Genomic DNA, 15,498 nt, shown 5'->3' with positions numbered 1-15,498 from the left:
TCAGAATAGGAATGGACTATATTTGAGAACTATCAGGTCCTTTGTTGAGCCTGAAAGTCTAGCAATTATTTTGCGGTATGAGAAAAATGTTGGAACCCCAGCCTCCCATTCTGAGTATCTTTTCCAAAATAAAAAAGCCGAAACAGCAAGTGATCGAGTTTACTTAAGCAAGTGGAGATCTTGGCGGTTCTATAAAAAGATGCTTTGGGGAAAAGCCCAGCAATTATAAGGCTCTGTCAAATCACTGTAGGCATGAGGAAGCATGTAATATACAAACACAAGCAAAAACAGTCCACTGAATCTGCAGTTATGCAATAAGTTAAATCTTGTCATCAGTTTTCCTAACAGAGTTCACCAATTTTAAAAACACTGGCCCCTCCTCTTTAGTGTTGTCATGGATAACTCACTGATCGCCAAACAAAACAAACAGGATAAGAGGGGAAATATCATTGAGTTTCAGAAATATATCTTTCTTTAGCACTTGGACTGTAGATTTTCTGTCTTTTTGTTTGTTTGCTTAAGAAAACAGTTTTAGCAATAGTTTCTGAAGAATGCATATCAGAAGGTGTTAAAAAAAAATCTTAACGGGGGTGGGCCACGGTGGCTCAGCAGGCAAGAATGCTTGCCTGCCATGCCAGAGGACCCGGGTTCGGTTCCCGGTGCCTGCCCATGTAAAAAAAATAAAATAAAATCTTAACGGGCCATTATTAGATTGTAAGACAGGCAAACATGTTCCACTGAAAGGTAGCCCTAATGCTTTTCGGCTCAAGATAATAGCAATAGAGTCTACCAACTGGCTTCCAGAGGCCCAGAGAGAAAGCAAGTGGAAGGCAGTGCTAGGCAGGGTGGGGTGGGGGTGGGGGGTGGGGGGTGGGGGGTCCCTGGACAGATGGGGTGGATGGGCCATCCCAAAATGGGACACCCTGTGACCCAACATCCATCGAAAGATTGTATCTTCTATCGGCAAACCTTTTCTCACAAGGAACTACAGGTCCGAACACACATCAATGCATTTCTATTGAGAGGCGTACGCTCAAATTTAGACTCTAGTTCCCTGAGAAATTGTACAACACCTACGTGCTCTCATCACTCTAGTTAGTAGTCAATAGTGCAATGCAAGTTGTCGTAGTCTTTAAGCATGAAATTACTACCATCAGATTAAGGACGGCACGTAGGTATACGTAAACACAGATCTGGTCAGTTTTCACAGTTATCACCCACAGTGACAGTCTACAGAAGACCTGAAGGCCACCATTCCTTTTGGAAGAAGTTGTTCGTCAATCAGAGTATCTGATTATCTAGACATGTGCTCGCTGGGACCCTCCTCAAGTGCCGAACTGAAAAGCCCCCATTTCCAAGTTCCTCAAAAGAAAAAAAGAACGGGCCAATCGGTCGTCCTGGTCACAAGTCAAATATGTACAAAGAAACCCAAATCACTCGTCTCGACATTTCTCATTCTTGAATGGAGGAGTGACGAAGAGACCTGTGATAATCCTCTGGGTTGATGTGTTCAGGCAAATCATAGCCCCTCAGGAAATGTCCGCTGTTTTGTTGAGCAAAATAATACAGTTGTCGGGCTAGCAGAGGTTCGACCTTAATAAGAGATTTAAAAGAGACATTACTGAGATACTCTGTGTTTTTTTTTTTCCACAAACTGCAGGAAGCTCATCCTTAAATAACTCTAGCTATGTAAGAGTATAGAAAAGATAAGTCCAGAGTTACAGACTATAACATATCAAAACATTTCACTCTGGAAGCCGTCTGGAGAACGAAACTTTTTGTTACTCCTTATATACAATGACCTATAAACAGAGTCTACTGAATTTTTGTATTTAAAAGACAATACTTTTAAACCAATCATCACTTGAAGTTTACTGAACCAAATCAGGTAAAAGCGTCAGATTAAAAGATATTTCTCATCAAAGCCCATGGTTTTTAATAACTTCCCAGGTCCTGGGATGAATCTACCCCTAATGGTTAGAAACTGCACGTGGGTCTCAGTGCCAAGTACCCTGAGCTGTTCCTAAGCCACGTTCACCCTTCGCTATTCTAAGGGTTCATTTTATTTTCCCAGGCCCCTTGACGTTGACTTTTCCTTTGGGGCATCTCTCAGTGGGACTCCGCCCTTGAGTCAGAATAAGAAGCCGACAATCTGGATGCCGGCAAACACTCACATGGGCTGTGATGAGCTTCCTTTGCCTCTGAGGATCTGGAAACTCTTCCCCGAAACACAGGGTCACCTGGAATCTGGGCAGGGAGCGGCCGTGGTGAGCAAACGCCTGCAGCTCTGTAAGAAAACCCGCGAGAAAAACATCTTCATAAGTCCCTTATCCCTGGGCATCCCAGTTAGAAGCAGAAAACAAGGGCTCAAGGCTGATTCGAAAGACTCCAACAGTAGCATGCTTTTACTTCCGTTCCAATGGCGTTCTTAACTCCTAGAACCTAGACCCAAGATTGTATGTGTGTGGCCACATGTGCACTTTTTCTGAGCAGCGCTAGGGTTCGTTTGATTCTTACAGGGAACAGGATCTAAAGCTTAAGAGAACTGCTTTGCAGCCCTGAACCCACAAAGATGCAAAAGGGTGGCAGAAAAAGGTAAAGGAGGGAGGAAAAGAAAACTAAGTGTAGACACGTTGGAGCAAAGTAACAAGTTAGACAAAGAAATTTTCATTTTTTAAGAACTGGAATTTTCTGACTTGTCCCATTGCAGCCCCTAGCTACTGAACCATGTAACCCCAGGGTATCCATGCCATGGAGAGCGTCTGTGCAACTCAGTGCAGCAAACAGAATGTTCCACACTGACCAGGGAGTTGGCTGCCAGGGTTGATGCATCCCCCTAGGCCCTCAGCTCATACTGTAATTCTGAGCTGATTTTTCACCCATCTTCTTGGGTGATTGAGGATTGGAGAAGGATTGTGACAAAGCATTTCTGGCCCCTCTTTGTGGTCACAAAGCCCCCACTTCTCTAGGATGCCTAACAGGCGGTGACATTATTGAAAAGACAAATGTTCAATTCCTGACATTAGCCCATTGTCCCCCTGCCCAACTTCAAGTAAATATTTATGCTTCTAGCTTCTCCTAAACTTTACATTAGAGTAAAATGTCATGTGCCCCAAAGAAACGCAGTAGCTGCTAAAGCTTCTGCAGAATAGCAAATGCAGATGGCATCTTTTTATCAGATGCCTTCTCGGGCTATGCCTTTTGGGGCTGTCCCTTGTAGCTTGCAAATCCTGAATGGGTAGATATCAAAAGATTTCCACTGTTCTCTTCAACTGAAGAAAAGTTTCTAGCTAACTCACTGAACTAGTTGACTTCCTGCTTTTTTTTTTTTCCTTCCAGAATTCAAATCAAACTCAACCCACTTAGGCTGTGTAAAATGCAGTCACGGTACTGTGGCCTGAGAGGAAATGTTACACAAGCTAAAAGCATGGGGGGAGTTGGTGCAATTCTCTGAAAAAGCCATACCTCATATACTTGCTAACGTTTGGTAGGAATTCTTAACTATGCAGAAGCTGGTCTAGCCGGCAGCCAAGTTCAAGTTTACAGGGCCCTCCTTGAACCTCAAAGAACACTTCAAGGTAAAGGGGGTGCAAAGGACAAAACACAGCCCCTGAGCCGAAGAGGGACGGGAAAAAACAAATGCTTTGTCTTACTCAAAGACAAAGTTGAAACCCTATGCAAGAAAATCAGCTACCTGAGGATACAGGCCAGCCCACTTCTTGCCTGAACCCACCTCTCTCGCGCCACTTGCACTTGTGACTCATGATGTACCTCATGTTTAACATGAGAATGAGAGGATTGTATCTTCCTAAAACATGAGTGGCAAGAGAAACTCAGAGAAGGAAGGGCCTTTTACCCTGGAACGCCTCAAATAAGGCCTCAGTCCCAGGATATCTTCTGAGTCTAAAACTCCCAAGATGCACAATCTGAGGAATCCCCAAAACCAAGAAGGCAATGGATGGTGCCAAATGCCCCCCTACCCCTCCCCTCCCCACCGCCAGCACCATATCCACCGAGACAAGGGGCCTTTCTCCCTGAAGAGTCTCTGTCCTTGCTCTGCCTCGGTCTTCTCTGTGGGAAGGCCAAATTATCTACAGACACCCTTGTTTGAAGGCCACCAAAAGAGAATTCAGACAAGCTTTAGCAAGTTTGGGACAGGTTAGCCCAAGAGGCTGAGCAAACGTCAGTGGCGCCCGAGCATATCTGTACGCTTGATATTTTTATTTTAAACAAGATGAATCAAGAAGTGTCTCGAGGAAAAAGGAAGGCACATGACGAACCAAAGATATGGAGGGTGGGGGTTCAGAAAGAAAGGCTTATAAAAGAACAGGCAAAGAATTAGGCAGACTGAGCTGCTCTCTTGCTCTAAGAGATGAATCCGAATCGAGACAACTGCACTCTCACACTGGACTGAACTTCAGAATGAGCCAGCCAGCAGTTCTACAAAAGCCAGCCCAGGGCTAAGTTAATGGTCATGAAATCAAAACTCAGCGGTTCTGGAAAATATGGTTAGCAACACATATCACAGAGATAACGCAAAGCATGCTCATAATCTCCTCTCTGCAAAGACAATCAGTTCAAAGCAGTCTATCTTCAATCTGCATGCTGCAAAGGGCTGCATAGGAACAGCGCATCTCCTAAGCAAGGACATTCAAACTGTGCTTTGAAACTTTCCTAGTTTCCTAAGGACCTTAAAAGGTCTGAAACCACAGTAGACATGCTCGCCAAGATCATACTGTCAAGAAGATGGAACCTTACTAACAGGAGACTCTGTTGAAAACTGAAATTCTAAAACATCACCCTGAGCCATCTCATCTGGACAATGTAGGAGCAGAAGGCGGCAGGTGAGAAAGAAGACCAGAAAGGAAGCTGTTGCCCAAACTGACATGGTGAATTCAGAGATTAAGAGGACAGTCTCTGGTTTCGGGGTGATCCTGTCCATCTCGACCCCGAATGGCACGTCCACTATGCCCAGTGCATTTCCCCTCTGAGGCTGACAAGTCCTGGGATTCTCAGTTCTAAGACAGTTAGGTGCGTTACCTGATAAAAACTGCTGTGTATCAAAAAGCTTGCACGTCTGGTCTCTCTCCAGCTTGTTGGGCCGGTCACTGCAGAGAGCCACGGGCCCGTCCCAGTAGATCCTGCTTTGGCAAAGTCTCTTGGCGTAGAGCCCATCAGGGGCCATCCAGAGCACCACGCCCCTCTCTAGATGACTCAGCAGCTTCTCAATGTTCTTCCTCTGGCCGTTGTCCTCCGGATAGGGGAAGAGAACCTGGTCCAGGTTGCTGGCGTCGTAGGTGTGCCCATGGGAAATGCGACAGCCTTCGGGGCTGGAGGTAGTCAGTTCCTTCACCAGCATCTCCCGGTAGTACAAGCAGATGTGGAGCCTGCAATCTGCACAGAAAGCTTCCAGAGTCAGCGGTGGGCAGACAGGGATGGCTATACCAATGATGACGCGGAACGACTCTACTCTCAACAGGGCGCTTTGCGGACCCGGACAGTGGCAAGACGCTCCGTGAAAAAACGCAGAGCTCCAAGGTCAAGGGGTTTGGGACAGGCCGCATGGCCTCTGTCCCTCTTGGAGATGTTGTGCGTTTACTAAACACTTAGAGGAGTCCTGCTATGAAGGGACCTATCTAACCTTATCTAACCCAGCATTTTCCAGATTCACATGGTCATATACTCTTTCTTCTATATGGGTGGTGGGGGTGGGGTGGGGGTGTGCAGTACTCTTTCATTTTTCTGCAAAATATGTTAAATCTGTATCATAGCAACACTGAGGAGCTCACTTGAGCATTTCAATATTTCATCTTTTTTTTTTTTTTTGGATGATAGTAGTGATGGCCACATTTATGTCCAAAATGCTAAGCCATATACCAGTGAACAAGAACCCATTAAAAAATGTGTTGTAGTAATATTTATACAATGCAGAATTTCCCATTTTCACCACTTTCAAGAATACAAGCAATAGCTTCCCATCCTTTCTTGTTCCAAGAATTCATTTTTAATCATGGCAAACAATTCTGATCTTGGAGGAAGTAAATCTTATGTTCAGTTTCTACCAGCAGAAAGAATATAATGGTGTTTCAGAAAAAAGCAAGGATGTTCACACATCTGAAACTGCCCTAAAATATTAAAATGATGTCATTTTAGACTAAAACAAATTATATATGCATATATGCACAGTTCAAAGTTCAAGAAGGGTATGTACTAAGCCTTAGCAGTGGTGATCTCTAGGTGGTGGAAATGGGGTGTTTCACTTTTTCATTTTTTCTTTTCTGTCCTGAAATTAATTTTCTACACCACATATGTACTACTTTTATAATAAAATTACTTCTTGTGAAAAGGAAAGAATCATGAAAACATTCCAAGAGTCAACAGGTTATGCAAAGTTTGCTGAAATCCCACTCAGCTTTGAGTTTAAGTTTGAAAATCACCTGCCAGCTGTACTTTCTAAAATTATAAACAAGATGAATTTTATTTACAAGATGTCACGTATTTCAGAAACTTCTTTCAAGTATCACCAAAAGGCTGAAAGGACAAAACTAGATTTCTAAAGGCCTCTTTAAAGAAATAGAAGGTGACATCATGGACAGCCAAAGCAACCCATGCAGGGGATTTTAAAATGAATGGGAATTACAGTTCTCTTATTAAAAGTGCTGACAATTAATCTGTATTACACATAAAAAAGAAACCCACGAAACCTCTTATTTCTCAATGGCAGGTTTGGAGACTTAACCCGCATCACTGCCTCAATTCCCCACTTCTGTTTCTACCACTGTCAACACCCTGGCTGAGAGCTGGGCCATGTCCTCCGATGGAGCATGGGGTGTTGGCTAGTTGAGGTGATTCTCAGGGTAGGTTTCATTTCATTTCATGTCATCAGAAATCACGAGGTCACAGGGATATAAATAGCTGTTATTTCCTACTCTTCAGGCACCCACACAAGCTGTAGGTGCTCGAAAAAAAGGGTTAGAAAGTTTCTAAAAACAAACACAAGCCCTACTGCTCTGAAACAATCTCCCAAAAGGCATTCTCGGTCATTCATGAGTATCTAAGACGGCAGCGGCGGGCCTCATCTCCAACTTGGGAACTGGAAAGAACTAAAAAAGCAACAATCCCTCTGGAGCAAGAAAAGTGCCAACTACTTCATCTCCCTGAAACTTCAAGAACTTACTTTCTATTTCCCATCACTGAATTTTAAAGAGCGCAGGGGGCTAGGTGAGAATTCCAAAGCTTAAATTGTTCGTGTTTTAGTATAAGGTGCAAATCCCATTCTAAAGCAATCCAAAATATTATTTAAATATGCCCCGAGACACTTCCCTTGGAAGGTAATTTGAAAATAATGTCCTCAAAATAGGTAAGATCTCTGTAGTAAAGGGATTCTTTTAGAAAGGGAATTTAAAAATCGCATTCAATCCATATTTGTTTGCAAGACATCAAAGTTCATAGGAAAACCAGATTACTCCGTATTTTTAGGCACACAGACATTATGAAACCAGAACAAAGGCCCCCAGGACGCAGGTGTGGGAGACCTGCCTGTGGCTATACCTGGAAGGATGGTCACCTTTTGAAGATGAAAAGCCCTAGTGGTGCTTTTCTAAGATAGTCCACCATCTTGTAAGAATATTGGCTGAGGACTGCACCGGATGTTGTCACCAAATACAAAAACCCTTGGTACGTGACAGGGTCATGTTGGCACGTTCCTGGGAATTCGGATCGATGCCAAAGGAGAAGGTGAAAAGACTCAGTTCAAACCGGTTACTGGGACTTGTCACCGGAATCCTAAACCGCCTTCTGAATGGTGAGCCCCTGATCTTGTTCCTTAGGTGCTGCTGTGCCACCCTGGGGCGGGGCATCGGGATACCCACTCTACAGGGAGAAGGGCCAGTGCTGCTGTGCTCCAGGAGGGCTCCTCGAGCCTGCCCAGGACCCCACCATGACTCACCTGAGAGCGCCAAGGCTTCGGCAGACCTTATGCTTGGCTCTATGGGGATTCCTGGAGCCTGGGACTCAGGTGGGGCACAAGCATAAAAGGTTCCTGTCACCTGGCAACCTGCATTTGCAAATAGAAATTGAGTGACGTCTAAACGGAGAGTCCAACACAAGGGGGAGTTTCTCTCGCGGAAGCAGTGCCTAACCTGGGGATAACAGCCACAGTCAGCCAAATGCCCCTTCTCCTTCTGACCCAAGGGCCCACCAGACTCTCGGATCACATTAAGGGGGCACAGCATGCTTGGGAGGCAAGAACAAGCTTCATTCTCACTTGGGAACCCTAAGGGTGTAGGAGGGAACAAGCTGTTTCATGAGTGAAGCTTTGGAGGAAAGGAGGAATTCCACCTCCTGAACTGATAAATAAGGAAATCAGCTCAGAGAATCATAAGGGACTGCCCCATTCACAAGGCAAGTTCAGAGTAGAGCTATGAACTTGGGTCTACATGAGCTTCAGACACCAAAGACAGGATTAAAAATCTTATAAAGGAGCAAGTGCCTACTTATTACTTCTGGGCTCTGGCCAGCAAAGTGACTGGCACATAGTAAACCTCCAAGAAATACCTGCTGCATTAAACATTAATAGAGGAAGAATAGGTATGAGAACCTAATTTTGCTGGCAATTCACTTAATTGTTTCCCATGTTTCAAAATATTCCTCTCTCTTCTATCTTTTTGCTCAATTCTCAGCATTGCCCTTTCCTCTTAGTTAAATAGAACGTGATACATTAGGTCCAGCTTTGAATTTCAGGACTAGTTTAACATTAGCTAATTCCTCTGCTATGGCATGTGAACTCAACTTTGTTGCAAATCTCTCTTGCAAAGCAAGAGTAAAACCAAATTCTGAGCTCTTAATAAACATATCACTTAACACAAAAATCAAATAAGGGCATACTACTTCTCTGGTACCATAAGCCAAGTATGAAAATAGGAAACAGATCAACAGTTAAGGAGCAAATATTCTGAAAGTGGATGAAAAGAGCAATGTGTCCATATGTCTTGGAATTTCTATTGAAATAACCCACTCAAAGAAAGTCCTAAATGCTTGTGTTTTGCTATGTTAAACACACCTTATGAATTTTTCTCTATTTGGCTAATTAGTGCTTCTGCTGGGAAATCTCATTCCCATGCACGGGGACCTCTTTTGGGCAGAGGATTTCATTTACTCCAAATGACTAACCCCTTTGGGATCCAGCACCACCCTAGGAAGACTTTCCCTGTTTTTTCATGGTCTTCATTCAGTCCCTTACCACCATCACCTTTAATACCAAGAACGATCGCAATGGACATGTCATCTTTGTCCAGGAGAAATATCCTATAGCAATCGTCTTCCAGTGCTACAGAAGCAGGCTTGAGCACAGCTGTACTATGTCAATTTTACAGAAACAGACTCTCAGTCAGTATTGCGCAGAGAAGACAGTCAAAATCTACGACTTTTTGTGGAAGATTAAAAGTAAAACTTTGGATGATTCAGGTAGATTAAGAAACATGAAAACCATTAATCAGATAGTCATTAAAAAGATAAACCAGACTGAAGGCTGGGCTTTGGAAATAGGAAATCTGAAATTAAACCCCAACCCCAGCATTTCCAGAGACAAATATTTATGTCCGACGAACTTCAGTGTTCTAGACAAAACGGGGCAGTTTTTAGCGACCTGGAATGATAACTGCACTGTTTAAATAAAAGCGCACCTCATCATTGGCAGGAGAGCGAAAAAACAGCTCCACTGTTGCTGGGCTACTACACAGAAAGATCTGGAAGATCATGGCCCCAGGGCAGGTTAGCACTGCAGCAGCTGGGGACCACAGAATCCCACCAAAGGGACTCCTTACCATTCTCACAAGCAGGGCCTTGCCAGTGATGGCTGCGCGGTCCGAACGTCACAGGACACTGATAGGAGATCTCTGGGTGCGGCTGGTCAGGGACATACTCCCGCCAGCCTCGGTCGTGGGGGGGCATCATGTAGTTATGAACCTGCTAAAGGAAAGCGAGGGAGGAGTGAGACCAGAGAAGCCCACTCAGCATCCAACCACCCATGGGCACCGGGAAGGGGTGTGTGTGTGTGTGTGTGTCATCTGCATCCTTCCGGACTTCTTGGGGACCCTCTTATTTGATCAGCAGCCAGAATAATTTCATCATCTGAAAAGACTTTGGAGTGAAGTGCCCCTTACATTAGGTGGGAGAGCCTTGAAGAACACAATGGAGAAACTGTTGTCAAGTAATGATTTATGTAAAGCTTCATCATATGGTTAAATCTGGCACCAGAAATACTGCAGGGAAAATTGCCTTCTTTGACCTACCAAAGGGAATTAAACAGAGCTGCAATTCACGTCCCAAAAGTCTAAAGAAATCAGCTGCCCTGTGGTTTCACATGATAAAGAACTACTTCCAGAATGCTTAATTTCTACAAAAGGTCTGTTTCCCAGAAGATTTTAGAACCAATAGAAAAGGATATGCCGACAGGCAGACATCCCCGCCCATTCCCTAGTTAAAACCCACACTGGTGGCAAAACCACTGGAAAAGTGACATATTCATTCAATGACTGAGGGTTTGTCTGTTTTACTACATCACAGTAAAAAGCATGTTTTACCGTTTTTGTTTGTTTTCTCTTCTTCTCCCACTACATAGGACCATTCCCTCCCCAGAGGCCCTGGTCCCACAGTGTACCTGAGATGGGAGTGAAGGGTAAGTTGCCGTCATTGCGTAAGGATGGCCCACTGCCATCTGTGGGTCCTCCAGAGCAAGCTGCTTTGCCCCTGTGTGTTTGAGGAAAAGGGAAATGGCACCATATGAAAAAAGGAACTGATATGACTAAAAGTCAAATCTTGGAAAAATACCTGAGGGTTTGATTCCTAGAATGCATGACATAATGTCGACAAATAAGGCATTTTTTCCAGCAGCTCCCTGGGGCATGTAGTTGTTTGTGCCTTTAAATAATTTCTACAAGGTCTGACATGTGCTGGGTAAGAGGGAAATGCATGAAATACTAAGTGGTGGGCACTTTGTGACATAAAGTCCCCACCAGGGGAAGCCTGTTGGGACATGTTTCTCAAACAAGGCCCCTGGAATTCCCTCAGCATCATGGTTAGTTTAAAATGCAGATTCCTGGGCTCTATTCAGATAGGATGGTCAGAATCTTGGAAAGGGGGTCCAGGAATATGAATCTTAATTTCACACTCTAAACTCTGACATTTTTATTAAGACAAATAATAATGATATATATAGATATATGCTTGCCTTCTACAAAGTGATTAATGATGGAAGATGGACAAATAAGTGAAGCTTTCAAGGAGTTTTCCATTTTTGTTTGGAACTTTAGCCCATATCTTTAAAGAACTGAGCCACTGAAACACACACACATGCAGACACACACACACACACAGATATGTGGAGACCCTGGAGTCTGAGAAATTCTCTTATGCTAATACTACCAAAATTTCAACCTATGACCCAGAGAAAATGGGCAAGATGTGTGCTGGGGTACGACCAGGAGCTAGAAGGCAGGTGAGTTGTAGAAAGCAAAAATGGAAAAGTGACCCTTGGAAGAAAATGAACACATTACAAGTGTACGGCTGCCTCGATTTTGTGACCTGAAATCTGGTTATCTAGGAGAGCCCTTACCTTTTTTTGCTCCCTCGGGAACAATCCTGTACACTTTGTATGGATCTGAGATGTCCAGTTGGCTCCTCTCCACCAGTTCCTCGAAATCGTTGCTTTTGTTCAAAGCACATCGCAAGCGCGTCTTCCAGGTGGGCGGGTCTGGCTTATCAATGCCTTCTCGGAACTTTCCTTTGAACAGTGCCCAAGCCTGGTGGGCAAGAACAAAGAGAAAAATGTTAAAATATGGCTCTTTTGAAAAAGAACCTGGGAATTGTATTTTATAAGGGAAATCACGATTGTCCGGCGTCCGTATTTTAACCTTTTCTCAAAATGTGGGATAGCAGACACCAGGTGTCTCTAGGCGAAGTGCTCTCCACGTGGGCTCTATCCCACCGGTGGTGTGGACGTGCTCTGCAGGGGACAAGGTGACTTCATAAAGAGTGAGGTGAGAGGTTGGGGACCCCTGGAATGGGATCCACCCCAACCCCCCAATGGCTGAGCAGGTTTGACGGGAACTAGAGGCAGAGCTGTGGGGGTGGGGTGCAGTCACCCACAGCGTACATCTGGATGGTCAGACGGTCTGAAGTGTTCTGAGAGCAAATTCCCTGAGGAAGTCCCCTGCCCTGCTCTGCCGAGGGGTGGTGCGGACCAGCCCCAGGGCACACCTCACTTCACTGAGCAAAGGGCTCTAGAGGGAGACAGTCCTGAGAGGCACTCAGAGAGAGGGCCAGAAAGAGGCAGAGAGAGAGAGCGATCCTAAGAAAGTGGGGGGGGGGGGGGGGACGGGGGGGGAGAGATAGAGACAGAGATGGAAAGATCTGGAAATCCTGAGAGAGAGAGAAAAAAAGCGAATTGGGAGGTGGAGGGAGGACCGAGAAACATGCCCAGAGAGAGACTCAGAAATAGAAAGACCCAAAGAGAGCTAGAAGGAGAGAGAAAACGATGGTCAGAATCAGAGCGACCCACAGAGAAAATCAGTGAAACTGTGGGACAAAGATTAGGGAGGCTGGCGAACAGAGACAGACTCCCGACACCCTTTCGGCGGGATCCAGAGACAAAGTCCAAGCGCGCTGCAGCCGGGCGGTACGCAAGGACCTCCGCGCTCCCCGCGCGCAGCTCGGCTGGGCATCCTGCTTCAGGTGCGCTGGGACCCCTGGAACCCTGCGCGGCGCGCACGTTGCGCACCGGGACCGCCCCCAGAGGGTGTGCCGCACCTCCTCTCCTCCGGGGGCTCCAGGCCCGCCCGCCCCGTCGGTGCGTGCGCCCGCGCCCTTCCCGCTCCCCCCCCCCGACCCCGGACCGGGCCCCCCGCGATGACCTTGAAGAGGGCGGCGTCCTCCTCGCGGTTGTAGTCTTGTTTGCCCGCGTGCTTCCAGGGGATGCGGAAGATGCTCTTCTCCTCGTTTTCCCACACCAGCCCCGGGTACTTGCCGCTGTCGATCTGGTCGATGAGCCACTGGCGGAGCTTCCCGTTGCCGCAGCTCACCGAGCTCATGCCGAAGTCTCCCGCCCGGCCGCCGCCGCCCTCCAGGTTCATGCCGCCGGGACCCCGCGGCCGCCGCGCGGAGCTGCAGGGAGGAAAGCAGCCCCGCCCCGTGATCGTGGCGCCGCGCCTGGGGCCTCCGATTCCCCAGCAGCCCGTCGGGCCCGCGCGACCACGCGGTCAGGGGTCCGCGAGGCGGCGGCACGCGCGCCCAGCTCCCTCCAAGGGCCCGGGACAAGCCCCGCTCCCCCCCCGCCCCACCAGAGTCCGGTCCTTGGGCCCCTAGCGTCCCCTTTCGGAGGTGTGGACCCCTCGCGCTCCCGGCACGCTGGCCGCACGCGCCTAACCCACCCCCGCGTGGTCGCCCGGCCCCACGCCACCGCTGGCGATCCTCGCCGGCATTCCCCTTCGGGTCCGCGCCCCTGGGTCCCACGCCACCGCCAGCTTCCTCCCGGCCCGCTCGGCGTCCTCCCCCTGCCCCCAACACCGTTACCCACTCCTTTGGGGACCCTCAGCTCGCACCCCGCCAGCCGACAAGAACAGTCGCCCCACGGGGTTCCGGGGGCACCAGGGGCAGCGCGAGGAAACCGAGGCGGGAGACCCGCGGGACTCCGAAGCCCCGGCGCGGGGCGGGCGTCCGGCGGGGACCCAGGGACAGCGCGCCGGGCAGCGGAGTGTGTGGCCCCCCGGGGAACGGAGGCGCAGGGGAAGCAGCCGGTCGGAGCCGGAGGGTCCGGGGCTTCCCCACGGGAAAGCCGGCCGCCGCGTGCCTCCCTTGCGGCCCCGCCCGGCCAGCCCTGAGCCCACCCGCCCGCCGGCAGCATCCCCGGAGCGTGACCGCCGGCAGGATAGGCCAGTAAGCGGGCGCCGGGCCAGGAGGCTCGGGGCGCGCAGACGGTGGAGCCCACAGACCGGGCAGCGGGGGTCTCTCACGCCTTGCTCCCTATCTGCCCCGAGCCGGAGCCAGCGCTCTCGTCGGCGGGGAAACCCGGCCACCCCCCGGCCTGCTCCCGGCCCCCATCTTCACGTCGACCTGGGGCTTTACCTCGCTAGCGCCTCGGAGCTGAGGGGAGCGCCGGGTGTCCAACTCAAGTGGGGTAACTGAGAGCCAGAGGTGGGAAAGAGGAACTTTATACAACTCGAAAGCCGCGCGGGGGGCGGGCCTGGGGCGGGGCAGGACGCGCGGGGGGCGGGCGGGAAGCCGGGGCCGCGCGGGCCGAGGTGGCTGTCAGTGCGCCAGCCCGGGGCGGCGCACGGCGGGTCCTCTCCCCCCCTCCCAGGGCTGCCGGGAAGACCCGTAGATCACCAACGCCGGCAGCAGCCACCGGGAGGGCGACCCGACCATGGCGCGAGGCGGGGAGCGCGGGGCGCAGCGCAGCGGGAGGAGAGCCCGCCTGGAAGATGCGACGCTGCCCCTACCCAGCAACCGGCGCGACGCGGTGGGGAAATGGGGTGACACCTCTCGGCACTGCCGCCATCAGCGGTTCACTCTGAAAGCACCGCGCTCGTCAAAGGGGAAAAAAGGAAACGGCCCGGATCCCTTGGGCTTTTCAACTCCGTCCGAATACGGCGGCTGCATGTTTGGAAGGGCTGACATTCTTTTGCATCATTTAGACAGGTGGCTCGGAACGTGCAAGTCCCCGAATTTTCAATTACAGCAACAGGAGAGCGTTGGGGGCCGGGGGGGAGGGGGCGGAGGAGGTAATACCGAAGTATCCAAGTGCCCAATCGCTTCCGGACTTCGGTTCACCTTAAAAAGACACCGTTTTAACCACAATCTGGTAGAGAGCGGTTTATTGTTGGGGTGTAAATGTCCGAACGTCCGAATATTATTCAAGCGAATGAGAAACACTGTCTCCCTTCTTCCTTCAAAGAGCATTCCCTCTGGGATTTTTTTCATTTTTAATTTTCCTTAAGATCAAAATTAACTCCCTGAGCTGGGGCCTACTGAACTTTCTCTGTACATATTTGTGGACTCTGAAACTAGGTTTTGGATGCTCTGACATGTTTATTTACTTAGCTTTTTCAGGTAAACTGTCAGATCCCCGGTTTCTATATGATTTCAGATCATCATGACCCCAGGTCAACTTGCAACTTTTGCAAAGCTTTTGACTTCACTTATTTCTCAGTTTTTCTTTTAATCTTCTATATTGGTCCAGCATCTCCTTCCTAAAGACAAAACGAAATTTACCCTAGAGGAAATTTACCCTAGAGGAAAGCGGGCAGCCCAACAGATAGGTGTGCTTTTCCTAAAACTAATAGTTCTTCTCAGAAATTAACAGGATGCTATGTTTATTTCACCCAAGAAAGTTTTCCATTATCAGCGGCTGTGTAGTAAACAACACGGCTTTCTTTGCTTAAAGGAAATTTTGGTCACAACCTGTTTTTCTTCCTTTCCTTTCAAGGATTCATTCATTCAACG

General features: G+C 48.4%; 1 protein-coding gene across 3 annotated transcripts; it reads right to left on the bottom strand.

Annotated features, from left to right (window-relative positions):
- Positions 1–864: 864 nt before the first annotated feature.
- On the bottom strand, positions 865–14,158 carry IRF4 (interferon regulatory factor 4). Of its 3 annotated transcripts, none has more exons than XM_077143740.1 (9): positions 14,122–14,158; positions 12,912–13,161; positions 11,615–11,801; positions 10,661–10,749; positions 9,825–9,969; positions 7,949–8,056; positions 5,041–5,394; positions 2,175–2,287; positions 865–1,593 (listed from the first exon to the last, which is right to left on the bottom strand). In XM_077143740.1, the coding sequence occupies exons 2-9, from the start codon at positions 13,128–13,130 to the stop codon at positions 1,453–1,455; spliced, it is 1,356 nt and encodes a 451-aa protein (XP_076999855.1). In that variant the 5' UTR covers positions 13,131–13,161; positions 14,122–14,158; the 3' UTR covers positions 865–1,452. The 3 variants fall into 3 exon arrangements, with proteins under 3 accessions (XP_076999855.1, XP_076999856.1, XP_076999858.1); XM_077143741.1 differs by having other exon boundaries at positions 9,825–9,966; XM_077143743.1 differs by lacking the exon at positions 7,949–8,056.
- Between the last annotated feature and the right edge of the window lie 1,340 nt (positions 14,159–15,498).

The sequence above is a fragment of the Tamandua tetradactyla genome, chromosome 25 (genome assembly GCF_023851605.1).
Source record: "Tamandua tetradactyla isolate mTamTet1 chromosome 25, mTamTet1.pri, whole genome shotgun sequence".
NCBI lineage: Eukaryota > Metazoa > Chordata > Mammalia > Pilosa > Myrmecophagidae > Tamandua > Tamandua tetradactyla.
This window is presented reverse-complemented; position numbering and strand designations above follow the sequence as displayed.

Coding starts and splice junctions, on each gene's coding strand:
- IRF4 (XM_077143740.1), bottom strand. CDS start 13,130: ATGAACCTGGAGGGCGGCGGCGGCCGGGCGGGAGACTTCGGCATGAGC. Junction 10,750..11,614: donor TCCCGAGGGAGCAAAAAAAG/GTAAGGGCTCTC, acceptor TCAAACACACAG/GGGCAAAGCAGCTTGCTCTG. Junction 2,288..5,040: donor TACACAGCAGTTTTTATCAG/GTAACGCACCTA, acceptor GTTTTCTTACAG/AGCTGCAGGCGTTTGCTCAC.